Raw genomic sequence first — 27935 nt, forward strand, 5'->3', positions numbered from 1 at the left:
TCCCTTTCGGCCACGTCCTAGTAAGCGGTCACTTCCCCGGTTTTAAGTCGGGGTGGGTGGGTGAAATAAAAGATTCAAAGCATCTTCCTCCTGCAGCGCCAAGCGGCCGAGAAAACCTCGGATAATAAAATTTATGTTTCTTAGGCCCGGCTGTTGTGTGGAAGGGCGATTTTTATGTACGTTTTCTTGCAGCAAACAGCCAGGACTGCGGGGTGTTACAATGTGGTTTGCGCGAGCCAAAAATGCAGAAGCGTAGTATTGTAGCAACCGCTTTGAAATCGATCAGCCATAAAATGATCCCGGCTTCTGCTCTTCTATTTTACCCACTTTGCTACCAGGGACCTTCCAAGAGCTTCCCACCACGCGGAGCAAGGCTGCTACGTCATCTGTCAGCTTGCGGATGCGTGCATGCCCCTTCCACCTAGGGAGGCGATGTACATACAGGCAGGGATTGAATTGGTCTCAGATCCACCTGCCATGCAAGACAAGCCTACACCTGAGCATACGAAGAGTGCGTGTTAAATCTCCTTCTCCCCAACAGCAGCGTCGTGTCATCTCATTTAAAAATCCTTCTTCTGGGCTGCCTTTCCCCTCTCCGCCCTGTTAATATTCGATCATCAGCTAGCCTCCCGAATTGATTTTTTAAATTCTGCACACCCCGCCCAAGAAGAACCTCGTCTTTAAAAAAAAGCCGAAGGTTATATGCAATTATGCAAGCCTACTCTGCATTTATCATCTATGTAAACAGACTGAAACAAATCGATACCCAATGCAACAAGGACCCACAAGAGTTGCGGACCCCGCGATACAATACTATAAAAGGGAGAAGGTGGCGCCCCGCCCTTTCCCAGGCCCCTCCCTCTTTCGTCTCGACCAATCATGTTACAAAAGGGCACGTTGCCCTTAGTTGAAGCCAGAAGCGAACGTCAGGTCGTGGTAGCAAAGGAAACGTGGGGATTTTGCATAGGGGAGAAAGGCTGGACAGGATGAAGCCGGGGGAGGACAATTGGCGGGGTGGGAAAGGAACGATTTTGCTCTAATTCCTCCTGGGGAGCGATGTGGCTTTTCTTGCAGAGAAGGCTGTTGCCTGTAAGAAATCGAAGGGCCTGCAAGCTCTTCTGCAGGTGGGTGGCTTTAAACTAAGTTTCGACTTTGAAAAGGCACGTGAGAAGAGGTGATTTTCTTGGTGTGGCAATTCCCAGCGAACGGTTAGAATAACAGAGGTGGGAGGGACTTTGGAGGTCTTCTAGTCCATCTCCTGCACAAGCAGGAGACCCTATACCAGAGGTCTCCAACCTTGGCAACTTTAAGACTTGTGGACTTCAATTCCCAGAGTTCCACTCTGGGAGTTGAAGTCCACAAGTCTTAAAGTTGCCAAAGTTGGAGACCCCTGCCCTATACCATTCTAGACAAATACCATTCTGGACAAATGGCTGTCCAATCTCTGACGAAGGAAGATAAATGTATGTGTCCCAGAATAATGTTGGAGGATCACTGGAAGTTTTTAAGAAGAGATTGGACAGGATCCAATCTGGGTTGATCACCCGGACCATAGGTTTCCAAGCCTTTGGACTCCTATCAGAGAAGTTACTTGAGGATAGGCTCTAGCATGAGTCCAAAAGCTCGGAAGACAAAACCTCTGCTCCCAGTGGCCGACCTAGATTGGATCCTGTCCAATCGCTTCTTAAAAGCTTCCAGTGATGGAGCACCCACAAATTCTGAAGGCAAACTGTTCCATTGGTCAATTGTTCTAACTGTCAGAAATTTCTCCTTAGTTCTAAGTTGCTTCTCTCCTTGATTAGTTTCCATCCATTGTTTCTTGTCCTGTCTTTAGGTGCTTTGGAGAATAGGTTGACTCCCTTTTTTGTAGGCAGCCCCTCAAATATTGGAACACTGTTGTCATGTCACTCCTAGTCCTCCTTTTCATTAAACTACTAGATATACCTGACTTGTAATAATTGAATATCCACTCCTCTACTTTATCTTCACAAGGTAGGAGGAAAGTTGCTGTAAATTTGGGGTTCCGGTAATTTGGGCTCACATAACATTTTTCATCAAGTGCCTGATCACTTTATCACACCACCTTTGAATTAATTATTTAGAGATGGTCAGTATTTGAATGAAGGCAAATATAAGTGTCCCAGGATAATGTTGCAGGATCCAATCTGGGTCAGTCACTGGGATCAGAGGTTTAGTCTTCCAAGTTTTCGGACTCCCATCCTCAGGGAACTTCTCTCTAGAAGAATGTGTGTTTTGGGCTATACTATATGTAATATTTATGTGATGCCTGGTTGTGTGTGCTTTTTTAGTTGTCAATCAATGTGTTGATGACTGGCTATTGGCTGTTGTTTCTTGTGCTGCCAAGTCCTTAGCTCCTAAGCACCTGATAAGCTGGTGGTAAATCAGCACTCCTCTTGACTGACGAGAGACCCATTTCCCATGCTTCAATCATTTCCCTGGCTATCTTTGTACCTGCTCGGACAGCAATCTTAGTAGCTGTGAAATTGAATGTTCTTTGTAATGTGAGGCTACCAATGAGCTTGGGTTGCCTTGTCTGACTGCTCGCTTGTGTTCTTGCCATGTGGTGCAATCCTCCCCTTCTGTCCTACACAGCCACAGGGGCAATCCATGCTGGGATGTGGTAGATAACATTAGAAGTATCTCCTACCTCCAAGCAATATTTGCGATGCATGATTTGAATTCTTATGGTAGGCTCTGGGCGGTGCGCGATGCCCACTTGCAGATCTCGGAAGCTGCATTCAACTGCTGCTTAAATGTTTTCGACGTATGTCAGGGTGTGCTATATAGTTGGTCTTGTATCTTCTTTCTTGTGTGTTGCACAAGAATCTTGTAATGGATGTTATTGTGGATACCTGTTCTGCCTGAATTGTTCACGTAGGTACCAGCTTTCCAGTTGTTTAGTTTGCTGGGCACGACAGTGGGTTCTCACGCTGCCATATAGTGTTCTGACACAACTCGTTGTGTCTGACAGTAGATGGTTACTCTTGAAACACAGAATGCCTGGAGTGTTGATGGCCTTTCGATAAATCATGGTTTCTAGACTTCCGTCTTCCTGTATGGTGACAAGCACATCTAAAAATGGTCATTTCTTCCTCCATTGTGAACTGTATATCTGGGAGGGTGGAGTTCAGTGGGGTATGAAAGTCTTTCAATGCGTTTCTTCTGATGATGACAAATGTGGCACCAAAATTGAAGTGTGTAGTCTTGAAATGCACAGTGTTCTACTGTGTTTCCCCCAAAATACTCAGAAAGGAAGTCCTAGCTTGATTTTTTACACATGCACCCAATATAAGCCCTACCCTCCCAAATAAGCCCTAATTAAGACCCCGCCCACTCCAGGGTGCACAGGTAAAAATTAAGCTAAGGTGGGGATGAGGGCTGGAGCTGCCCTACTACCTACCTTCAAATAGTTGCAGCCAGACTTCGCACACCTCAGCCGATTTCTTCTGCAGCCAGCAAGACTTTCCTGAAGGCCTCTGTAGCCGATAACAGAGCTCCGGATTGATCCCATGGGCGTCCCTTTTATTTGTTCATACCAGAGGTGGCTTTCAGCAGATTCTGACCAGTTCTAGAGAACTGGTAATGGAAATTTTGAGTAGTTCGGAGAACCGATAGTAAAAATTCTGACTAGCCCCACTCCCATCTATTCTCTGCCTCCCGAGTCCCAGCTGATTGGGAAGAAATGGGATTTTTGCAGTAACCTTTCCCTGGAATGGGATGGGAATGGAGATTTTACAGTATCCTTCCCCTGCCACGCCCACCAAGCCAAGCTACACCCATCAAGCCACACCCAACCCACCACTGCTTCATACATTTCTCTTTTGAATGTGAAGAAGGTCCGTTGACAATATTGGAGTAGCTTCATGATTTATGTCCTCCTTTTGGGCTGCTACATGGATGACACGTTTGTCACCATCAAAAGAAATACACTAACTTTCATATACTCATGGTCTCCTGTTTTCTAGCCTGATGCCTTAACCACTAGACCAAACTGCCTCTCCTTTTTCCTTTCCTGTTTTTCAGGTTATATTGCCAGGCTGCAAAGAGGGACACCATCTTTGCCTTGTCTTCTGGCCAAGGAAAATGTGGAGTGGCTGTGATTCGAACCAGTGGCCCAGCTAGCTGTTCAGCCTTGCTCTGCATGACCGGGACAAAGAAGCCCCCACCTCCAAGAAAAGCTACTTTACGTAGGATCTGTGATCCCAGCTCTTCTGAAATCCTGGACCGGGGCCTTGTACTATGGTTCCCAGGTTAGAATTTTAAAGTACCCAAGTCCATGATGGCGAACCTATGGCACGCATGCCACAGGTGGTATGCAGAGCCCTCTCTGCGGGTGCATGCACCTCCCGCTGGCCAGCTGATTTTTGGGTCTCTGCTGTGCATGCATGAGGGGTGAGGCACATGCGGGAGATGCATGTGCATGCATGGGGGGAGTCACACGTGCATGTGTGGGGTCACAGGCGTATGCACAGGGAGATGGGGAGCATGGGGGGTTGTGCGCACATGCATGGGGATGGGAGCGCACTGGGGCATGCACGTATGTGCAGCGGGTGTGGGGGTCACGGGGTCACACGTGCATACATGGAGGGGCGGGGGAGGTCGCACATGTATGCATGGAGATTGGGGAGAGCGTGGGGGTCGGGCGCACATGCGCAGGAGGACAGGATGTGCCGGGGGGGCATGTGCGCATTGCATTATGGATGCGGGCATGCGCTTTCTGCACACAACAACAAAAAGGTTAGCCATCACTGACCTAAGCATATCTCTTATATTGAGTCTTGTCCAATATTAAAGTTTATCACATTTTGGGTACATAATTCTCTGATGTCTTACCAATGTCCTTCTCAACTGGATAGATGGATATGTAAAATAATTGCACCTCCCACCCCCCCAAATGACAAGGTCAGAGTTCTAATGTGAAAGCATTAGATTTTGGATACTTATTGGAAGGATCAAAGAGAGGGAAATTTTGGGTTCAACTGTGCTAATAATTCGAGAACTACCTGTATGTTATGGAGTTACTGTAACTTGTTTTAATCAGTGAAGGCTGGACCTATCAAAATGTAGAGGACTAAATTTGTATGTGTTGGAGAAAATGATACAACAACATACTGATTTCAAACCTGAATTATTCTTGCTGTGGATTTTACCAGAAACGTATTGTAAAGAAAATGTATATCTGATTATTCATGTAATAACTGCAGCTAAATTGTATTTGCACAAAATTGGAAAAGTGAAGAGATCCCTATGGATGAGAATGTTATTAAGAAAATATTAGAATGTGCAGAAATGAATAGATTTAACACTTGCAGTTAAAGAAAAGAAAGATTCTGATTATTATAGTATATGGGAGTTATTCTTATCAATGGTTAGAGAACAAATTAGAAAGAAAAGCAGAGAAATGAAATATGGAAAATGTTTTAATACAGTTAAATAAGCTAAGAAGAGAATTGTTATAATAGTAGACATGTTAGGTATTAATATTAAGTTAAGAATAGACAAAATATTAAATATGGCTGTAAATCTTAATTGTTATTGCACAGAATATTTGTATCCAGATGACACACTGTTTAAGGAAAGATGAAATGTTTGTATTAAAAATGTATATATTTATAAAAAAGAAATATATATGGAAACTATTAGTAAAACATAAAGCTTAATGTGGGAAAACAGGAGAGTGTGAGTAAGAAGCTCAAGATTGCTGCACTTTGATGCTCTGTGGTATAAGAGTGAGGAAAAGAGAATGCTATTAGGCTTTCAGCGCTATATCAGTCCTTCAAGATAGATCAGGTATTGAAACAAATAGATGAGAAATATGGGGATTCTACTTCAGCTACAATATGGTAAGAGAAATTAATTCCTCTCTGTTGATTTAAAAAATCCACTATCTACTAACGATTAATATGTCTCTATTAAGTATTAAGTATCAGGGGATGCGGTGGCTCAGCGGCTAAGATGCTGAGCTTGATGATCAGAAGGTCGGCAGTTTGGCGGTTCGAATCCCTGGTGCCCTGAGCTCCTTTTACTTGTCCCAGCTTCTGCCAACCTAGCAGTTCGAAAGCACGTAAAAAATGCAAGTAGAAAAATAGGGACCACCTTTGGTGGGAAGGTAACAGTGTTCTGTGTGCCTTTGGTGTTTAGTCATGCCGGCCACATGACCATGGAGACATCTTTGGACAGCGCTGGCTCCTCGGCTTAGAAACAGAGATAAGCACTGCCCTCTAGAGTCGGGAACAACTAGCACATATGTGCGAGGGGAACCTTTATCTTATTAAGTATTAGAGCATTAGATGTTGGTTGATAGTAGAATAATCCTTTTGGAAGCCAGCTTGTTCTTCCACCAGGAGGCTCTCCTGTTCCAATCAATCTCTCCACTTCTCAGTCACTCAAACACAAACACACACACACTCACACAGACGTCTGACATTGTATCACATTTGCAGTTAATTAAGCAAACCGATGAGTCTGTAATTTATTGAATTCCCTTTTGTAAAGATGGGAATTATCATTACAAGTAAATAGGCATACAGGCATATTTATCCATAAATATAAACAGTAAAGCCAAAATTGGTGCCCACCGAGTTGAATTACTTTTAATTAACACAGGAATTGAATTACTGTGGAGCCTTTCCTGGTCTTAAACAAGCAATTAAGTTCTTATCTTCTGCAGGCAGGACCAGCCCCCAAGCTGGTAGAGGTCTTTTTAGATCCAAATATTCATCTTTTCACATTTCCTTAAAATGCTTCATTTATATGGAATAGAGTTGTTTTTTAGAATGACCTCTGGGATATGCTTAAAAAATAAATAAATCCCTCCTTGGTTCTAACTGCTTGTATTAAACAATCCCCAAAATCCTTCATAGCAGCATCTCTCTTATATTTAAAAAAAAATGGTGTTTTTTAGAGCCACACCTTCTCTGAAAGGTTCTGCAGTGGTCTTATGCTCTCATTAGCTTTGTGAGCCTGGTTATTTCAAATAAGCACTTTTTTGTTTGCCGTTTATGCTCAGCTGTGTTCCCCTAGGGTAGTAATTTTTGTAAGTCTTGCCCTAAATTGTTACAGCAATCAAACATTCAGATGGGGTCTTGTAACCTATGAAGGAAGAAGACACATGCCATGATCGTTCTGAAGAAAATTGGTGGTTACTATCAAGTTCAGCTGAATCAACCAGTTAATGCAACATGAGACACCACCCCCCCTTGAGGGGAAAAAATGAAACCGAGAAAGACTACCACATGAAAGATGTCACATTTAATTAGACTGGAAGGAGGAGGTTTCTCCTACTGAACAACAAGTACAGATTCTACTAGTACAGACTACATAGTTTAGGGGTGAACTGTTGCGGGGGTTTTTTGTGTTCTCTGAGCTTGGTTATTTTTCTGTAGACATTTCATAACTAGGTTAGATTATCAGGGCATGGAAGAGTGATGATATCACTGAACCTAGTAATGAAACATCTGCAGAAGGCCACCCAAGCTCAAAGAACACCAAGGACCCAGCAATTTACAAATCAGAGCAAATTACCTGCCACAATAAAGGAATAAGTAGCATTCCTTTTGGTCGTAACTCAGTCTGGGACTGAAATTCTGCCGGGTGATCATTTCCATTGGTGCCCTTTGGAATGCATTGGTTTTGTTCTGTTTATTTATTTGTACTATCGATATTTCTATGCTACTCCGCTCCAAATGATTCTGGAGCAATCTGCAGCAAAAATAAGAATGAAAATAACAGACCAACAAAAAACCACAATGACACAATCCAAGGGGAGGGGAGGGAGGGAGGGAGAGAGTGTGTGTCTCTTCCAAATCTCTATGGAGAAATTCATTTTGGAGCAGGGGACTGCAGCATAAGCAGACTGTAAGCCATGTAGGACTTCACAAGTAAGAAATTTAGTGTCTTGAACTACACCTGGAAACTGACTAGCAGCTAATGCAGTTCCAAATGTAGAGGAGTTGAACTAAACATGTTCATCACTGCCTGGCCACTGCATGCTGAACCACTGCAAGCTTCCAGAGGATCTTTAAGGGCAGATGCGTGTAGACCAATACCTTAATTGCTATAGTCCAATTAAGGTATTGGCTGGAACAGCGTGGTAGCCTAATGGTAAAGATGCTTGCCTCCCATTCGGAAAGTTGAGAGTTCAATCCTAGGTTGTGACAGATGTTTCTCAGGGCACAAAGAGAAACTATCTGCTGCAAACTCTGTGTAGGTGTCAGGAAGGGCATCTGGCCAGTAAACCCTCAGCTCCATTCAGTCACCTCGACTCTACCCCAATTAAGGGATTATAAGGTCATAAAAAGAAAAAATAATAATTAAGGTATTGACCATCTGTCAGCCCTTTGAAGTAACGGGGATTCCAAGAATGCTACTCTTTGTGGTAGGGTATGGTAACAGAATTTTGATATGTGGAGTCCTTGGTGCTCTCAGAGCTTGGTTGTTTGCTTGCAGATATTTCATCACCTGCCTAAGTAACATATTCAGTGCTAGTAAGTGTTGGGTTTGCTGCCTGTTTATACACAGTAGATTGTAGACTGGCAGTTAGTCTTGCCTTGTTGATTTGCAAATCTGGTAGCAATTGATGGGACTTGGCAGGAGGGATTCTCATGTGTTTAGGCCTTTGTTTGCTTCAGGTGACATATTTTCCTTTGTTTCTTTCTTATCTGTCTCCCAAAGGGATCTTTTAGACAAGATTCCTGGCTTTTTGTCCACCCTGCTTATGTGCCTGCCTCATCTTTAGGTATGGCAGCTTCAGCCTCAGCTAACAGTACCATATTCCATATTCCATTGCCCATTTCCTGTTTCCCTCATTATCTTTGATTATCCCATTAAACTTTTGAAAGCAATTTTTGAGATTGTTCTGAAGGTTGAGCAAATTTATACTCCAAAACAGGATCCAAAAACAAGCAAGAAAGGAAATCTCTTTCCTTCCAAGAAAGGTCTTCAAATCTTTAGAAAAGGAAAACACAAATGGAAAAATAGTTTAAGCTGGTAAAACCAGTTTGAAGAAAATATAAAGAGAGATATTTTTCTCCTCTTACAATATCAGAAGTCAGCGTCTATAGAGATTCTCAGTTGTCCAGGTCACGGTTGTCCCAAAGGTGTTTTTTCAAAAGACAACTGGACTTTGTTTTTGCTTGTAGACATTTCGTTTGTTATTTAAGAAGCTGCTTCAGGAAAAACAAAGTCCAATTGCCTTTCGAAAAAGCACCTTTGGGACTATCGGAAGTCAGCGTTTTCTGATCGGATTGTTTAGAGATGGATTCAAGATGTTTGAAATTATTATTTTTTACCTAATGTGGTTAAATCATTACCAGAGGATATGTTTTTGATCACTGGCTTAAAAAGTCCCATCATCCATCTGAATGTGTCATTACCAGTGGTGGGATTCAGCCGGTTTAGAACAGTTCGGGTGACCACCTTTAAAGCGCTCCATGGCTTAGGACCGGGGTATTTACAGGACCGCCTGCTGCCACCGGTAGGCTCCCATTGACCTGTGCGCTCCCACAGGGAGGGTCTCCTCAGGGTGCCGTCAGCCAAACAATGTCGGCTGGTGACCCCCAAGGGGAGAGCTTTCTCTGTGGGGGCTCCTACCCTCTGGAATGAGCTTCCTCCGGGGTTACGATCACTCCCCGACCTCTGGGCCTTCCGACGCGAGCTCAAGACTCTCTTGTTTCATTGCGCAGGGCTAGCCTAATATGTTGTGTTTTAACTGGGGTTTTATTATTTGATTTTAATAACTTAATTTTAATTGTTAGCCAAAATTTAATCAGATTTTTATAGTGTTTTTAATTTATCTATATATATTGTATGAATTCTGTTTTACGTTGTCTGTGAACCGCCCTGAGTCCTTTGGGAGAAGGGCGGTATAGAAATTTAATAAATGAAATGAAATGAAATGAAATGAAACCGGTAGTAATGACCTGTAGGCGCAATCCCATCCGATATCACTGTGTTTTGTGATGCTACATGCATGTGTGGCTGGCACCAGGGGTGGGTTTCAAATTTTTTTTTTTTTTTTTTTTATAAAAAAAGTTTTATTTTTACAATCTTATCAAATAATTCATCCAATGTACAGTTATATACAATTGTCGGGCCTGCCCAGTCACCACCCCCCTTTTTAACCTTCTTCCCTCTTCTACCTTCTTTTACTTTCCAAACCTTCCTCTCCTTCTCTTATCTACCTCCTCTCCTCCCTCCACCCTACACTCTTCTCCCTCTTCTACCCCTCTTCCTTCCTCTTCTCCTCTTTCCTACCTCCTACTCTCTCTTTTTTCCCTCCCCACCGTTCTAAAATGGCAACTGGTCAGACCCGACCCTACATTAATTATATTTATACATCTTCAATAATCCCTGTACATTAACCATCACTCCATCACTAACCTCACCCCCCCAATTCCCTTCCCTTACCCCCACCCCCACCCCGACTTCCCAGAACAAAATGCAGGGTATCAAAACTAACAATCATAATCTAAAATAATTCCTAAATTATAATCTCTAGTCTCTCCACGCTTATTCACACTCTCAATTCCCCTCTCCTTCAAAAATATATCTAATACAAATTATTTCCTAAATTTACTCATATGCTATTTGATATTTTTTTATCTGATACTTATTTTGAATATAATCAATCCACATTTTCCATTCTAAAATATATTTTTCTTGTGTATAGTCTTTCAAGTAAGCAGAGATTTTTGCCATTTCTGCCAGATTTGATACTTTAAGAGTCCATTCTTCAATTGTAGGTAATTCTTCTTTCTTCCAATATTGAGCAATCAAAAGTCTTACGGCTGTTATTAAGTTCAGAATCAATTTAGTCTCTATAGCTGTACAATCCATAATTATTCCTAGTAAAAAGAACTGGGTAAACTTAATCTTCTTTTCAAAATATTCTGCATGATCCACCATACTTTAATCCAAAATGCTTTAACTTTTTTGCAAGTCCACCATATATGATAATAAGTAGCATCTTCACAATCACATCTCCAGCATTTAGCCTGTACATTAGGATACATACATGACAATTTTTTGGGGTCTAAATGCCATCTATAAAACATCTTATAAAAATTTTCTCTCATATTTTGCGCTTGTGTAAATTTAACATTCCTCACCCAAATTCTTTCCCAAGTTTCCAACATTATTGGTTGCTGAAAATTTTGTGCCCACTTAATCATACAATCCTTAACCAAATCAGTCTCTGAATCTATTTCTACTAATACATTATACAACCTCTTAATATGCTGTTGACCTTGATCTCTCATTTGTTTTAACAAATTATCCTCAATTTGCTTAACACCTATTTTTTGATCTAATTTCCATCTAGCTTGTAGTTGTCCATATTGGAACCATGTATAATTTTTCCCTTCTTCCCCCATCTTTTCTCTAGATTTTAATTGTAACTCCCCCTTTTCCATACAAAGAAGTTCTTTATAAGTAACTACCTCCATCTTTTGATATATATTTATATTTTCTATCATGTGTCTCGGTTTGCCCATATTGGAATCTTTCCATCTAATTTGTATTGATATTTCCTCCAAACCCTCAATAATGCATTTCTAATTATATTATTTTTAAATATTTTATCAACTTTCTTATCATATAATAAATAGGCATGCCACCCATATAACAAACCATAACCTTCTATATTCAGAACTCTTTCCTCAGTTAAATTAATCCAATCAGTAATTAATGATAAAACAACTGCTTCATAATACAATTTTAAATTAGGCATTTTAAGACCCCCTTTCCTTATATCCTGCATTACTTTTAATTTTATTCTTGGTTTTTGCCCATCCATACAAATTTACTAATCCCTTTTGCCATTCCTGTAATTTAATATCATTCTTAAACACCGGTATCATTTGAAACAAAACAAAAACCTGGGCAAAACATTCATTTTATAGCCGCTATTCTTCCCAGCAAAGATAGTTGTAACTTCTTCCAACTCTCCATTTCTTTCCATACCTTCTGCCACAATACCTCATAATTATTTTTGTATAATTTAACATTTGAAGCTGTAATATATATTCCTAAATATTTAACCTTTTTAACGATTTCAAAACCTGAAGTTCTTTCTAACTCTTCTTTTTGTTGTATATTCATATTTTTAGTTATCATCTATGTCTTTTGCTGATTCACCTTAAATCCAGATACTTTACCATACTGACCAATTATATCTTTTAAACCAGTTACTGAGTATATTGGTTGAGATACAGTAACAACCAGGTCATCTGCAAAAGCTCTTAATCTATAATCTTGATGTTTAACTCTAATTCCCTTTATTCGATCGGAACCACGTATGTTATTCAGAAGAATTTCTAAAGTTAAAATAAAATAAAAAAAACAATGTCGGCTGGTGACCCCCAGGGGGAGAGCTTTCTCTGTGGGGGCTCCTACCCTCTGGAATGAGCTTCCTCCGGGGTTACGATCACTCCCCGACCTCTGGGCCTTCCGACACGAGCTCAAGACTCTCTTGTTTCATTGCGCAGGGCTAGCCTAATATGTTGTGTTTTAACTGGGGTTTTATTATTTGATTTTAATAACTTAATTTTAATTGTTAGCCAAAATTTAATCAGATTTTTATAGTGTTTTTAATTTATCTATATATATTGTATGAATTCTGTTTTACGTTGTCTGTGAACCGCCCTGAGTCCTTTGGGAGAAGGGCGGTATAGAAATTTAATAAATGAAATGAAATGAAATGAAATGAAACCGGTAGTAATGACCTGTAGGCGCAATCCCATCCGATATCACTGTGTTTTGTGATGCTACATGCATGTGTGGCTGGCACCAGGGGTGGGTTTCAAATTTTTTTACTACCGGTTCTGTGGGTGTGGCTTGGTGGGCATGGCATGGCTTGGTGGGCGTGGCTTGGTGGGCGTGGCAGGGGAAGGATACTGTAAAATCTCCATTCCCACCCCACTCCAGGGGAAGGATACTGCAAAATCCCCATTTCCTCCCGATCAGCTGGGACTCGGGAGGCAGAGAATAGATGGGGCGGGGCCAGTCTGAAAATTTCCGCTACTGGTTTTCCAGAACTGGTCAGAACCTGCTGAAACCTACCTTTGGCTGGCACACGTGAGCGAGCGAATTGCTGTGTTGTTTGATGGTGCACACATGTGTAGATGGCGCACGTGAGTCAATTGCCATGTTTTGTGATGCCGCACGCATGTGTAGATGGCACGTGTGCGCTCACATTTCCGGTGCTGGGTGAACCGATTGTTACAGTATGTGAAGCCCACTTCTGGTCATTACTGTTTGAATGACTTAAGCCAGGATAGTCTAAAGTTGCAGACTTTAAACCTTGCAGATTGAGGACAGTCTATTTTGGAATACCCATCACGGACACTTTTATGAAGTGCTTATCATGATACAAAAAAGATGCTGAGGCCCTAGAAAGAGTGCAGAGAAGAGCAACAAAGATAAATAAGGGCTCTGAAGACTAAATCATACCATGAATGATTAAGAGAACTAGGTATGTTTAGCCTGACAAAGAGAAGCTTTAAGGATGACACGATAGCTGTCTTCTAATACCTGAAGTGCTGTCTCAGGAAAGAGGGCATTGATGTATTCTCCATACCACCTGAAGGCAGGGTAAGAAGCAGTGGGTGGAAGCTTGGCAGATCCAACCTGGAAATAAGGACAAATTTCCTGACAGAACGATTGACAAATGGATCAGCTTGCCTCCCTGAGTTGTAGGTGCTCCATCGCTGGAGATTTTCAAGAAAAGATTGGAGATCCATTTGTCTGGGATGATATAAGGACTCTTGCCTTGGGCAGAGGTTTGGAACTAGTTAAAATTTCTGCTACTAGTTCACCCAAACTGATCTGAACTGGCTGAATACCACCTCTGGTTGGATTGGAAGCAGGGGTGAAATCCAGTAGCAGAAATTCTGAGCAGTTCGGAGAACTGGCCCCAGAGTGGGGTGGGAATGGAGATTTTGCAATATCCTTTCCCCTGGAGTGGGGTGGGAATGGAGATTTTGCAATATCCTTCCCCCAGGTGTGGGATGGGAATGGAGATTTTGCAATATCCTTTCCCCTGGAGTGGGGTGGGAATGGAGATTTTACAGTATCCTTTCCCTGCCACCCCCACCAAGCCACACCATGCCCACCACAGAACCGGTAGTAAAAAAATTTGGATTTCACCACCGATTGGAAGACTTCCAAGGTCCGTTCCAGCCCTATGATTCTAAGTTTCTTCAGCCACCAGAAAAACTCCCTTGAACTCTGTTAAGGGATGAAGCAGAAGCCTCCCTCCGAGGAACTGAATGGACCTTTTTTAATTTATTGAGTTAATTCCAACTTTCGTTCTTTTTCTCCAGGACCAGGTAGTTTCACAGGCGAGGACAGTATTGAGTTCCATGTGCATGGTGGCCCAGCGGTGGTAAGCGGCGTCTTGAATGCTTTGGGTGAGTCTTTCAACATTTTAGCTAATTTGTTGTGTCCCACTCCTCCTCTGACGGCCGGGTCAGGGAAGTCCATATCAAATGCCTCTGCAGCTCTGCCAAAGTCCTATCAGAGTCCTCAGGGCAGGCAGGAATCCAAGGTGTGACTTCAGCAATCCAGATTAGACTTTGCCTGACTCAGAGAATGCCAGAAAGCAGATCCTTTATATAGGCCATGGGGTGTGGCTCCATGACTCAGCACTTATCCAGGCCTGCCCCTCTCTTCCTTTTGCTGACATCACCTCTCCATTCTCCAGAAACGTGGATCTCTCCAGCCTCTAGCTGTTGGTAATTCCAGCCCAGCTGTTGGTAATTCCAGCTCGTGACTGGCTTCACGTTCCCCAGTCTCACATGCTGTGGGGGAGGGGCCCAGCTGCTCCATTTGTCCGGGCATGGTGCCAGGACTGGGGGCTGGAGACATGTCAGGCCATTCGTCTTGCTCGGACTGTCCGGGCATGGTGCCAGGACTGGGGGCTGGAGGCATGCCAGGACATTCTTCTGTACTATTAGTGTCTGGCAGGAGATGAGAGGGGCCCGGCTGCGGCGAGGGGGGGCGAGCGAGGCACAACATAATTCTTCTTTTCCAGCCATTTTTTTAGGGGTACAAGGGAAGGTTATCTCTTTACTGGGGAAGCGGTAAGGGACTCCAGTGGAAAGCCTCTTCCTGATTTTCAGGTGCACTTCCTGAGCTGCGCTTTGCTGAACCTGGAGAATTCACCAAACGGGCTTTCCAGAATGGCAAGCTAGATCTCACAGCAGCTGAAGGCCTCGGAGACCTGATTCATGCTGAGACGGAAAGCCAGCGTCGGCAGGCTTTACGTCAGATGGATGGGGAATTGGGTCAGCTCTATCAGCGCTGGACTGACACCCTCACAAAGGCAAGGAGCAGGCTGGGTGTATGTGTGCGTTTAGAAGTTTTAGACCCCGGAGCATCTCAGTTTCTTTGTGTGTTAAATTTATATGCTGCCCATCTTTCTATTCAAAGCGCTTCTGGGTGGCTTATAATGTAGTAAAAATAGAAATATAAAAACCATTATTAATACAGATAGTCCTTGACTTACGACCACAATTGAGCCCAAAGTTCCCATTGCTAACCAAGACAGTTAAATGAGTTTTACCCCCATTTTACAACCTTCATTGCCATAGTTGTTAAGTCAATCATTGCTGTTATTAGATTAGTTTGTTGTAGTAGGGTTGTTAGGGACACGGTGGCTCAGGGGCTAAGACAGCTGAGCTTGTCGATCGAAAGGTCGGCAGTTCAGCAGTTCGAATCCCTAGTGCTGCCATGTGAGTTCCTGTTACTTGTCCCAGCTTCTGCCAATCTAGCAGTTCGAAAGCACGTAAAAAATGCAAGTAGAAAAATAGGGACCACCTTTAGTGAGAAGGTAACAGCGTTCCGTGCGCCTTTGGTGTTTAGTCATGCCGGCCACATGACCACGGAGACGTCTTCAGACAGCGTTGGCTCTTTGGCTTTGAAACGGAGATGAACACCGCCCCCTAGAGTCAGGAACAACTAGCACATATGTGCGAGGGGAACCTTTACCTTTACCTTTTAATAGGGTTGTTAAATGACTTTGACTTCTCCATTGACTTTGCTTGTCAGAAGGTCGCAATTGTGATGTTATGATTGTCGGATACTGCAACTGTCATAAATATATGCCAGTTGCCAAGCATCTGAATTTTGATCACGTGATGACAGAGATGCTGCAATGGTCATTAGCATGATTGACTTTTCAAGTGAGTCATGACATGGCCAGAGTAGGATAGCCTTTCTTTGGCAATCTTGGCTTCAGGTGGTTAAAGCAGTAGGCTAGAAAATGGAGACCCTGAGTTCAAGTCCTGCCTTAAGCATGAAAGCCAGCTAGCTGGGTGACTTTGGGCCAGTCACTCTCTCTCAACCCAATTTACCTCACAGGGTTGTTGTGGGGAAAATAGGAGGAAGGTGCGTTGGATATTATTTACCGCCCTGGGTTATTTTTAAAAATAATAAAGGTTGGTATAAACAAACGAACAAACAAACAAACAAACTGGAAGGTGCTTTCCTAGCTGTGAGGCCCTAGTCCCCATTTATGGTTAAATATCTTATGCAAACCCAATTAGCTGCAAATAAACAAACTGCCATAGCACAGTATATGTGCGGTACGAGCCGAGATGGTGCAGTGGTTAGAGTGCAATACTGCAGGCTACTTCAGTTGACTGCTAGCTGCAGCTCAGCAGTTCAAATCTCACCAGGCTCAAGGTTGACTCAGCCTTCCATCCTTCCAAGATCGGTAAAATGAGAACCCAGACTGTTGGGGGCAAGAGGCTGACTCTGTAAACCGCTTAGCCCAGTGGCTGTAAAACCACTATGAAGCAGTATATAAGTCTAAGTGCTATTGCTATTGCATGTACTCAGTTCACACAAACGTCTTCCTCATAAATCTTTCGGCCTCTCCCATTTTTTTTAATGTTCCAAAATGCTCTATTGGTCCATTACAACATCTGAACTTGTCCAGATGCTAACATTTGCAGAGCAGGCCTTTTTAAAAAATCTGGCAAGTATGAGAAGATCTTCTCATTTTGTTCTCACTCTGCCTGCCTTTAAAAAGACAGCCAAAAAACCCCACCACATTTTAGTTCCTCAGGCTTTTAACTGTTGGCAAGGTGTGCATTGCTTTTAATTTCTGTTTTTGATGTTATTTTGGATTCTCTGTTGTAGTTATTGTTAGTTTTTAAGAAGAAAGGAGTGAGATCAATCAATAGCTGGCATTGCCCATGCCTGTCTGAAATACCACATTTCCGCAAACTTTGCTCAGAAATGGAATGGAAATCACTGCACAGTACAGGTAGTCCTCGATTTATGGCTACAATTGAGACCCAAAATTTCTGTTATGTGAGATATTTGTTAAGTGAGTTTTGCCCCATTTTATGACCTTTCTTGCCACAGTTGTTAAGTGGATCACTGCAGTGTTTTGTTTTGTTTTGCATTTATATCCCGCCCTTCTCCGAAGACTCAGGGCGGCTTACACTATGTCAAGCAATAGTCTTCATCCATTTGTATATTATATACAAAGTCAACTTATTGCCCCCCAACAATCTGGGTCCTCATTTTACCTACCTTATAAAGGATGGAAGGCTGAGTCAACCTTGGGCCTGGTGGGACTTGAACCTGCAATATTGCAAGCAGTTGCTGTTAATAATAGGCTGCATTAGCCTGTTGCGCCACCAGAGGCTCTTGATAAGTTAGTAACCTGCTTGTTTAGTGAATCTGGCTTCCACATTGAATTTGCTTGTCAGTAGGTCACAAAAGGAGATCACATGACCCCGGGATGCTGCAACTGTCATAAGTCTGAACCAGTTGCCAGGCATCTGAATTTTGATCACATGACCATGGGGATGTTGCAAAGGTCGTAACTGTGAAAAATGTTCATAAGTCACATTTTTTGTGCCGTCTTAATTTTGAACAGTCACTAAATGAATTGTTGTAAGTCAAGGACTACCTTTAGTTCTCCAGAAACAAAAGGTCCAAATTGGTTCTTTTCAGGAGAGGGGGGACATGGATTTTGCCTTCACCCTTTAAGAGTCATAAGCATGTGCTCTCCAAAAGATGCATGAGTTACTCAAGCCAGCCACACAACAAGGAGCTAAGGATACCTTAGCTTAAACTATGAGCCAACTGTGTGCGGCAGCTGCCAAAAAAGCCAGCACACTGCGTTAACAGAGGGATAGACTCAAGATCACACGAAGTGCTAATACCACTTTATAATGCCTTGGTAAGGCCACACTTGGAATACTGCAACCAAATATGTTGAGATTTTAGGGAGAGTGCAAAGAAGAGCAACAAAGATAATTAGGGGACTGGAGGTTAAAACATTTAAAGAATGGTTGCTGGAATTGGGTATGTCTAGTTTAATGAAAAGAAGAACTAGGGGTGACATGGTAGCCGTGTTCCAATATCTCAGGGGTTGCTACAAAGAAGAGGGAGTTGAATTATTCTCCAAAGCACCCGAGGGCAAGACAAGAAGCAATGGGTGGAAACTAATCAAGGAGAGTAGCAACCTAGAACTAAGGAGGAATTTCCTGACAGTTAGTACAATTAATCAGTGGAGCAGCTTGTCTCCCGGGGTTGAGGGGGCTCCATCATAGGAGGTTTTCAAGAAAAGAGTGGTTAACTATTTTTCCAGGATGATATAATGATTCCTGCCTTGGGCAGAGAGTTGGACTAGAAGACCTTCAAGGTCCTTTCCAGCCCTGTGTGCTGCTACTCACTTCATGCATTGCGTGACTAAGCTGGTGGTAGGAGGTCATATCAGCTCATAAAACCTTATGCCTTTTAATAGAATTAGCCCATCAGAAAAGGCACTATCGGACTCATTTATTAGATTAGACTATTACTCATTTATATGGAACAGTCATCAAATATTCCATAAATATTTAAACATCCTTTCTCTGCAGCCTTCTCCCCCTGCTCCTCTTTTTCCCCTGAAGAAAAATAGCTCTCGGTCCTTTTCTTCCACAGACCCTGGCTCATCTGGAGGCCTACATCGACTTCAGTGAAGATGACAATATTGAGGACAATGTCCTTGCTCAAGGTGGGTTTTCCTTCTGCTTGGGGGCGGTGGTGGTGGTCCTTAGGGTGTGGTCAAAAAAGGCAAGATACCAGGCCACAGCAGCAAAATCCAAGCAGCATCTATTTACGTGACATACATAAAAAGCAACCAGAGCTTCAATAGCTCAGTTGTGGCCATCCCCTTGAGTTTTTTAAATCACTCCTTACACATACCTACTATAGTACTTCTACACTCCTGTGTTTTTTCTTTTCTTTTTCTTTGGAAATCACTGTTAGAAACTCACTGAAGCCAAGCTGCCTTTTGGGGAACACGCTCCAGGAAATCCCAAAGGTGCATTTGAAAAGGCAACTGGACTTCCTTGTTTTTTTTCCCCTTGAAGGCATTTTACTTCTCATCCAAGAAGCTTCTTCAGTTCTGGCTGAAGGATAGGGAATTCCCCAGCATTCAGGCGGAACTGAAGAAGCTCCTTGGGTGAAGAGCAAAACATCTTCAAGGAAGAAAACAAAAAACAAACAAACCCCAAGAAAATCCAGTTGATTTTTGAAAAGCACCTTTGGGACAACCATGACCTGGATAATTGAGAATTTCCATAGACGCGAGCTCCGGGAAAAAAACCAGAGGAATTCTTGTAAGATCCCAGTCCTCCAAAACAGGGAAAGAAGCCAGGGATGGAGAAAGGGATGGTCAAATACGGTCTTTTTTCCCCCATAGTGGAAAACGCTGTCAATGCCTTGGAGAAGGAGCTGAGGGAGCATTTGCAAGATGGCCGCCGCGGGCAGAGGCTGCGGGATGGGGTCCACATAGTCATTGCAGGACCTGCTAATGCTGGAAAGAGCAGCCTTCTCAACCAGTTGTGTGAGTAACATTGGGGAGGGGGCATGTGAAATGGTGGAATGGATGGATGGATAGTCAGAGAGTGGTCAAGGGATGAAGGCAGGAGTCTTTCAGGATTTTGCCAGAAGGTTCATCAATCACCTTTTAAGAGAAGCCTTCTCAAAACCCTGAACCACAAATCTGAGACCATCAACACAAAGGTTACCGCATGAGCTCTCTGAAGGCTGTGACCATGTTTTAATATTAATTTTGCCACTGTTTCATTAACAGAATAAACTGAAACAGTAGAATGAATGAATGAGTGAATGAATGAATGAATGAACTGGAGAAAAATCACAAAATACAAAGTTCTGCAAATAGAACTAGTTTGGCAGGAGAAAGCAAAGATAGTACCAATAGTAATAGACACCTTGGGTGTAATTCTAAAACAACTGGTGCACCGTTTGAACACCATTGGCAGTGACAAAATTCCCATTGGTCCATTGCAAAGGGCAGCTTTATTTGAAACAACTTACACCCTGCAACACAGGGATGAAATCTAGCAGGTTCTGACAGTAGGTAGCGGAAATTTTGAGTAGTTCAGAGAACCAGCAAATACCACCTCTGGCTGGCCCCAGAGTGGGGTGGGAATGGAGATTTTGCAATATCCTTCCCCTGGAGTGGGGAGGGAATGGAGATTTTGCAGTATCCTTCCCCTGCCACACCCACCAAGCCACGCCCACATAATCGGAGTAAAAAAAATTGGATTTTACCACTGCTGCAACAGTACTTTTAACACCATTAAACAACAGTTGCCTAGCCCAGGTCCTTCAAAAAGACTTGATAGGTGGAAAAAATGCCAAGTCCTGTCTAAACATCTGACTGTCTAATGTCAGGGATGTCAAACTCATGTCGTCACAGCAGCATCATGTGATGTATCAGGACTTTTTTCCTCTTCACTAAACCGGGCGTGGGCATGGCCAGCACGTGATGCATTCGGCCTACAAGCCAGGAGTTTGACAGCCCTGTTCTATGTGACCAACCATAATAAAAAAAAAATTGCATATCATGATCTAAAGTAAAAATCACAACATCTATCTAAATCTTTCTAATCATCGTTTTTAAAATCGATTTTAATGCCTGAATTATCCTATAACACCCTTTTGGCATTGAAAAACAATCAAAATCCAATTTTTCAGAAATAGTATACTACATTATTTAATTGATGTAACACTGACAGAACTGGGTATCAAGGCTGCGATTTTGTTTGAATACCCTTTCCCTTCTCAACAATGCAAAGTAATTCTAAATACTCAAATTTGTATCTTTGGTATATACTGTATGTCTTCTGTTGTAGTGAAAGGTTCAGGATCCTTTCTCCGATCTCTTAATTTTGTTTAATAATAGAGCATGTAAAAGATTCCCCCCAGGAAAATAATATTGTTAGACTATTAACAATACTACGATTTGTTCTGAAAGAATTCAAGGAAATAAAACAATAACAAGGAAGTCCATTTTAAAAACACTACTGTCCTTGGAGTAACAAAGAGCAATCCTAAGATAGCTTTAGCAATGTTACACAAAACTATTAAAAAAAAAAAAAGAAATTGTAAGCAAAAAATGTTTTTTTAAAGCATGAAATAAGAAAAACAAAAGGACATCTAATTAAGGTATTTTACACTGATACTGTTCACTCAGATTATTTCTCTGAGATATTGAGACTCTAGAAAAAGTGCATAGAAGAGCAACAAAGAAGATTAGAGGACTGGCGACTGAAACATATGAAGAATAGTTGCTGGAACTGGGTAAGCCTAGTTTAATGAAAAGAAGGAGTAGGGGAGACATGATAGCTGTGTTCCAGTATCTCAGGGGCTGCTACAAAGAAGAGGGAGTCAAGCTATTCTCCAAAGCACCTGAGGGCAGGACAAGAAGCAATGGATGGAAACTAAGAAGAAATTTCCTGACAGAATAATCAGGGGGACAACTTGCCTCCAGGACTTGTGAATGCTCCAACACTGGACGTTTTTAAGAAGAGATTGGACAACCATTAGTCTGAAATGGTATAGGGCCGTGATGGCAAACCTATGGCACGCATGCCATAGGTGGCACATGTAGCCATATCAGTGGGCACGTGAGCTTAGTTCCGGCGCGCTGGGACCAGAAGTTGGCAAACAGGCCATTTCCGGCTTCTGCAGGGCCTCTGGGGGGATGGGGAAGGCCGTTTTCGCTCTCCCCAGACTCCTAGAGAGGCTCTGGAGGCTGGGGACAACAAAAAACGGGCCTTCCAGTCCATGGATTGTAGGTCAGCAATTTATGAATCAGAGTATCTCAAGTACGCTAACTTAAAGAATATGTACAAATCCAGGACTCATTACTTCTACGGAATTAGAGTTTTAAGAAACTTCAGACCACCAATTATATTTGCAAACTTGTGGCCACTGCAAAGCTGTCATAGTCAGGTGGCACACTCTGCCTGCTTTCCACAAACAAAGTCATTGGAGAAACTGGAAGGAAACTGAAAGTCATTTGCCTGTGTTTATCTCTTTAGATAAATAAATATTGACAAAGGACGAGCCAATGGCTCATTGGTTGTCTAGACCAAGGGTCTCCGGCCTTGGCAACATTAAGGCTGGCAGACTTCAGCTCCCAGAATTCTCCACCCAACAAAGCAAAGCTGGCTGGGGAATTCTGGGAGTTGAAGTCCGCCAGGCTTAAAGTTGCCAAGGTTGGAGACTCCTGGTCTAGTGAATTATTAAAAATCATAGGCAGGTAGAGGCAAGCTGTCAGACAGGAAAGACATTTTTTAAGGAACTGAAATCCTCTCCACTGCACGTCAGAGGAAGATTCATTTGGACAGAATATTAAAGGTCAACATGACTATGCTATGAGAATATTTACCAAACCACGAACAAACCAATAATATGCAAAGCAAATGTATTTTCACCCAAAGCACGTTAACAACCTTTCCCTGTTGTTCCTTCTTGCCCTTTTGCAGAGACTCGTTTTAATTCGCTTTGTGTTATTCTGTAAATAGTCAAGGAGAGTTCGCTTTTATTTGTTTAAATTGGTTTAGGGAGAGTGGTTTCCAGATGGCTGGAAACATCTTCAAGTGTCCTTCAGAAAAATGTTTGCCCATTAGCTTTAAGGGAGATTCTAGCTATATTGGACTTTTTAATGTTATGACAACCACTTATGGTTCAGGAAACTCTTAATGGCTGGGATTCCCAATGCATGGATATTCCCTCACAGCTTATCTTTTCCCCAATGTTATTTTAAATTAAAAAAAACTATCTAGAAGGAAATGAGCATGCTGCGAAACAAATCAGAATAATACAGTATTTATTTCCAACAATCACATATAACCTCCACAGGGGCTTGGATTAGTTTATGTAGCCTAACCAAGATAGCTAAAATCTAGCAGCCTTGGACAAGATGCTGCACTTAAATGAATGTATTTGTTCTTTAGAACTATACTTATTGTTTAGGAGTTTGTTTAAAGGGGTACCATAGCCTCTTCCTGCAATCTTGGGACAGAAATTGGGCTGAGGGAAAGTGACTGGCATACAATCACCCAATGAACTTTGAGGATGGATTAGACCTGGATCTTGCTGGACCTGGTTCAACATTGTTATACTGCTACATCACTGGTCTCTAAAGAGAATCTTTTTTATCTTGTGTTTCGGGTATTGGCTTACAATGTTGGCGTATCCGGACAATTGGTCTCCACAGTTGGCAACTTTAAGACTTGTGGACTTCAGCTCCCCCAAATTTCCTAGCCAGCATGGCTGGCTGAGGAATTCTAGAATTGAAGTCCACAAGTCTTAAACTTGTCAAGTTTGGAGATCCCTGGATTAGGTTATGGTTCATTGTGTCACATGATCCGAGCAAGTGGTTAATTTTGTAACTAAGCTAAGCTAAGCATATTGTACGAATTCACCCACTGTCTTTCTTCCCCTTCTTGACTGATGCAACCTTTTCTCTCTAGGTCAGAAGCCAACTGCTATAGTCTCTCCGGTGGCAGGGACCACGCGAGATGTGATAGAGACTGCCTTGAACATTGGCGGCTTCCCTGTGGTGCTGAGTGACACGGCAGGCCTGAGAGAGACCATAGATGTGGTTGAGATGGAAGGAGTGAGCCGGGCTCGGCAAAGGTAAAAGGAACTGTGGAAGGGGAGGATCAGAATGGGAGAGGCTTATACCAGTGGTGGATTTCTACTGTTTCACCCCAGTTCGGGCAAACCGGTAGCGGCGGGAGGCTCCACCCACCCACTCGGACATCATCATAGCCGCTCTGCGCATTTATTTATTTATTTATTTATTTATTTATTTATTTATTTATTTATTTATTTATTTATTTATTACATTTGTATACCACCCTTCTCCTGAAGTACTCAGGGCGGTTCACAGCCAATAAAAACCAAAATACATATAATACAGATTAAAAAACAGTATAAAAAACTAATTCGATATATGGCCTAAAAATTTTAAATACGATTAAAAACCCCATTTAAAAACCCCAATTTAAAACCCCGATTTAAAACTACGTTTAAGCTAGTCCTGCACGTCGAAACAACAACGTCTTCAGCTCGCGGCAGAAGGTCCGGAGGTCGGGGAGTTGACGAAGCCCCGGAGGCAGCTCGTTCCAGAGGGCAGGAGCCCCCACAGAGAAGGCCCTCCCCCTGGAGGTCGCCAGCCGACATTGTTTGGCTGACGGTATCCGAAGGAGGCCCTCTCTGTGAGAGCGCACTGGTCGGTGTGAGGCTACTGGTGGCAGTAGGAGGTCCCATAGATACCCTGGTCCTAAGCCATGGAGCGCTTTAAAGGTGATGACAAGCACCTTGAATTGGACCCAGAAGACCACTGGGAGCCAGTGCAGACTGCGCAGGAGAAGTGTCACATGGGAGCCACAAGGTGCTCCCTCTATCACCCACGCAGCCGCATTCTGGACCAGTTGAAGCCTCAAGGTATCCTTCAAGGGGAGCCCCATGTAGAGAGCGTTGCAGTAGTCCAGGCGGGATGTAACAAGGGCATGAGTGACCGTGCATAAGGAAGCATGCGCAGAAGCACCGCACGCGAGCACTCACAGTTTGGAGTCATGATAAATGAAGTCCCGACAGAACATCTGGCTATCATCATGTTCAAAACAGAGGAAGGGGAGGAATCCAGAAAGGAATTTCTTAAGCTTTCCTTTCCTTTCCACCCTGTTTTTATATGTGTAGTAATTAAGCTGCATTATGGGGAAAGCTTCAGTTTCTTTATGATCTACATCTTTTCATTTGGAACGTCTCTTAAAATAAACCTTAAGATGGCTCTCGGAACAGAAGCTTATAATTAGGAAATGAATAATGATTCTTGAGGATGTAGCTTAGGAGAGAATTAAGGCTTGATTTTTTTTAAAAAAAATTATTTCCTTGTAGGGTCCACGATGCTGACCTTGTTCTAGTCATTTTGGATGGGAAAGTAGCAGCAGAAAAGCCTGACTACTTAACGATGTCCATGGTAGATGTCCTGTCTCCCAACGAGCCAAATGAGATGCAGCCTTGCCTTCTGGTTCTAAACAAAATGGACCTCCTCGGAGAAGAAGACCAAGCAGATCTCCTGAGGGCTTGTGACAGACTTGGTGTAGGCCCTGCCTGCTTGTTGTCCTGCAAAACTGGAGATGGGATTGTGGCTTTCCTGAATGCATTGCAGGAGCAGCTGGCACACATGTGAGAACAGGAGAATAGAAGGCAGTGGGGAACATTGAGGGTGGATGTGTATATTGTAAGGAACGTATGTTTTTAAAAATCCATGACTTGCGCCCCTTTAACATGGTGGATGATGTTGGTTAGCGGCTGAACTATCCAATGAGGGAACAACCAATCATGTTCCTTAGAATGTTGTGCATTAATGAGCCACAGTGGCGGAGTGGTTAGAGTGAAGTACTGCAGACTACTTTTGCTGATCACCAGCTGCCAGCAGTTTGGCAGATCGAATCTCGCCAGGCTCAAGGTTGACTCAGCCTCCCATCCATCCGAGGTGGGTAAAATGAGGACCCAGATTGTTGGGGGCAATAGGCTGGCTCTATAAACCACTTAGAGAGAGCTGTAAAGCACAGTGAAGTCTAAGTGCTATTGCTATTAAAGCTTAACAGAGAACTGTAGCATGGGCTTGTTGGGGGTACATAGTAAGTGGGGTAGTGTGGCGGCTACAGAATAAATAGCAGTATTTCCTGCCAGCTCCACAATGAGAGTGGAGCACATCAGAGAAGTTGTGTAGACGTGACTTGAGATAATATCTTAATTTAAGCTGTTGTGAATTGGAGATAGAACCTTTATTGTTAGGCGTATATACAGGTAGGCCTTGCTTAACAAGCAGTCACTTAGCAACCATTTGAAGATACGATGGACCTGCCCAAAGAGTTCTGATTGCATCACTGCCCTCCTGCGTTCATGTGATTCCATTTTGGATGTTTTTGACAACCAGTTTCCATTTAGACCCAGGGGTCTCCAACCTTGGTCCCTTTAAGACTTGTGGACTTCAACTCCCAGAGTCCCTCAGCCAGCAAAGCTTAAAGGGATCAAGGTTGGAGACCCCTGATTTACATGACTCTGATTTTCAATGTTTTTTGCCGGTTTCTGGTGTTTACTCCCAATTTCTGGCTAAAAAAAATGCCCATTGAATAAAATGGGTTTGCTTAATGACCTCCGCAAAACAGGTTGCAAAATCAGGTACGGTCATAAGATGATCTGCTTAATGACCACCATGACTTATGACTGTGATTCTGGATCAATTATGGTCATAAGTTGAAGACTACCCTGTTTCCCCCAAAATAAGACCCAACCAGAAAATAAGCCCTAGCATGATTTTTCAGGATACTCCTATTAAAAGCCCTACCCCCAAAATAAGCCCCAGTTAAGATTGTCAACCAGATGGAGGCTTTAGTACTGTATTTCCCCCAAAATAAGACCTAACCAGAAAATAAACCATAATGCATCTTTTCTAGCAAAAATTAATATAAGACCTGGTCTTATTTTCGGGGAAATACGATACCTACCTACATTCTTCTTTGTATCTCAACTGTAGATGCTCAGATGCTGCCCATTTCCTATTAATGCAAGTAACAACCCAGCACAATTCTTACATGCCGATAGATCATCTACTTGAGAACTGCAAATCGTAATATTCTCACTCTGCAGGTGCGGAGATCCCCGAACTGGTTCCCCCAGTCCAACGCAAGCACGTCACCAGCTCAGCTTGCAGAAGTGCTTGGAGGCCCTCAGATGCTTTGCCGAGTACCAGCTTACTGATCTGGTGTTGGCTGCAGAGCAGCTGCGACTGGCACGGCGACAGCTAGGGCGGCTGACCGGCCAAGTGGGCACCGAAGAGCTCTTGGCAATCATCTTCAAGGACTTCTGTATTGGCAAGTAAAGGAAACCCACCAGCTATGAACTAGTCGTCAGCACATGACGCCATCCAGAGGCTGAAGGTGGTTCTGCACTTATAACGCTTGTGGAAGATGAAGGGAGAAACTGCCGTGGGAGCTTTATTTAAGGCAGTGTGTTTCAAACTTGGCAAATTTAAGACGTGGAGACTTCAACTCCCAGGATTCTCCAGCCAAGTTTGAAAAAACACTGATTTAGGGTTAGTAGCTGCACTGGTGGTGATAAAGAGAGGATTTTGGCAGAAAGATAGAAGACATGTTGAAGTGGTTCCACCAAATGTAATAATCAGCCTCTCCCACTAAATTTAAGTGGCTCCCACCAACTTTACAGTCTAATATCTTCTGAATTAAACAGTTATCTCAACAATTATCTGAAGGAAGGAAGAACTGAATTGTATTCAGGACAAATCGTCACAAAAGGGATCAGGCAAATTCATGAAAATAGTTGAGTTTATTAGTAGGTTTCCTGTGGGTAGCAAACAAACAACATCACTCAGCAGCATTGTACACATGAATATTAAATGCTGGGGATGAAAGAAAAGTTATTGTCTTTGGATCCTGCATATGAAATTTTTGGATGGGTGAGTGGGAATCTGGGTGACTTACAGGAACCAGGATGCTAGACCACACACACACACAAATAAAATCCAGAAACACTCTCCTTACTGAATATGGAGATTCTCA

General features: G+C 42.8%; 1 protein-coding gene across 1 annotated transcript; it reads left to right on the forward strand.

Annotated features, from left to right (window-relative positions):
* Positions 1 to 959: 959 nt before the first annotated feature.
* Positions 960 to 27792, forward strand: GTPBP3 (GTP binding protein 3, mitochondrial). Its single transcript, XM_058163295.1, has 9 exons — positions 960 to 1124; positions 4045 to 4271; positions 14343 to 14429; positions 15141 to 15343; positions 18964 to 19036; positions 19727 to 19870; positions 23814 to 23979; positions 25246 to 25536; positions 27007 to 27792. The coding sequence occupies exons 1-9, from the start codon at positions 1057 to 1059 to the stop codon at positions 27236 to 27238; spliced, it is 1491 nt and encodes a 496-aa protein (XP_058019278.1). The 5' UTR covers positions 960 to 1056; the 3' UTR covers positions 27239 to 27792.
* The last annotated feature ends 143 nt before the right edge of the window (positions 27793 to 27935 follow it).

This window comes from Ahaetulla prasina, chromosome 1 (genome assembly GCF_028640845.1).
Source record: "Ahaetulla prasina isolate Xishuangbanna chromosome 1, ASM2864084v1, whole genome shotgun sequence".
Classification (NCBI taxonomy): domain Eukaryota; kingdom Metazoa; phylum Chordata; class Lepidosauria; order Squamata; family Colubridae; genus Ahaetulla; species Ahaetulla prasina.

What these genes read in the sequence shown, in the direction of transcription:
- GTPBP3 (XM_058163295.1), top strand. Translation starts at nt 1,057, where the DNA reads ATGTGGCTTTTCTTGCAGAGAAGGCTGTTGCCTGTAAGAAATCGAAGG. An exon ending in CGGCGTCTTGAATGCTTTGG is followed by an intron (nt 14,430 to 15,140) that starts GTGAGTCTTTCA and finishes CCTGATTTTCAG; the next exon opens with GTGCACTTCCTGAGCTGCGC. An exon ending in GTGAGCCGGGCTCGGCAAAG is followed by an intron (nt 23,980 to 25,245) that starts GTAAAAGGAACT and finishes ATTTCCTTGTAG; the next exon opens with GGTCCACGATGCTGACCTTG.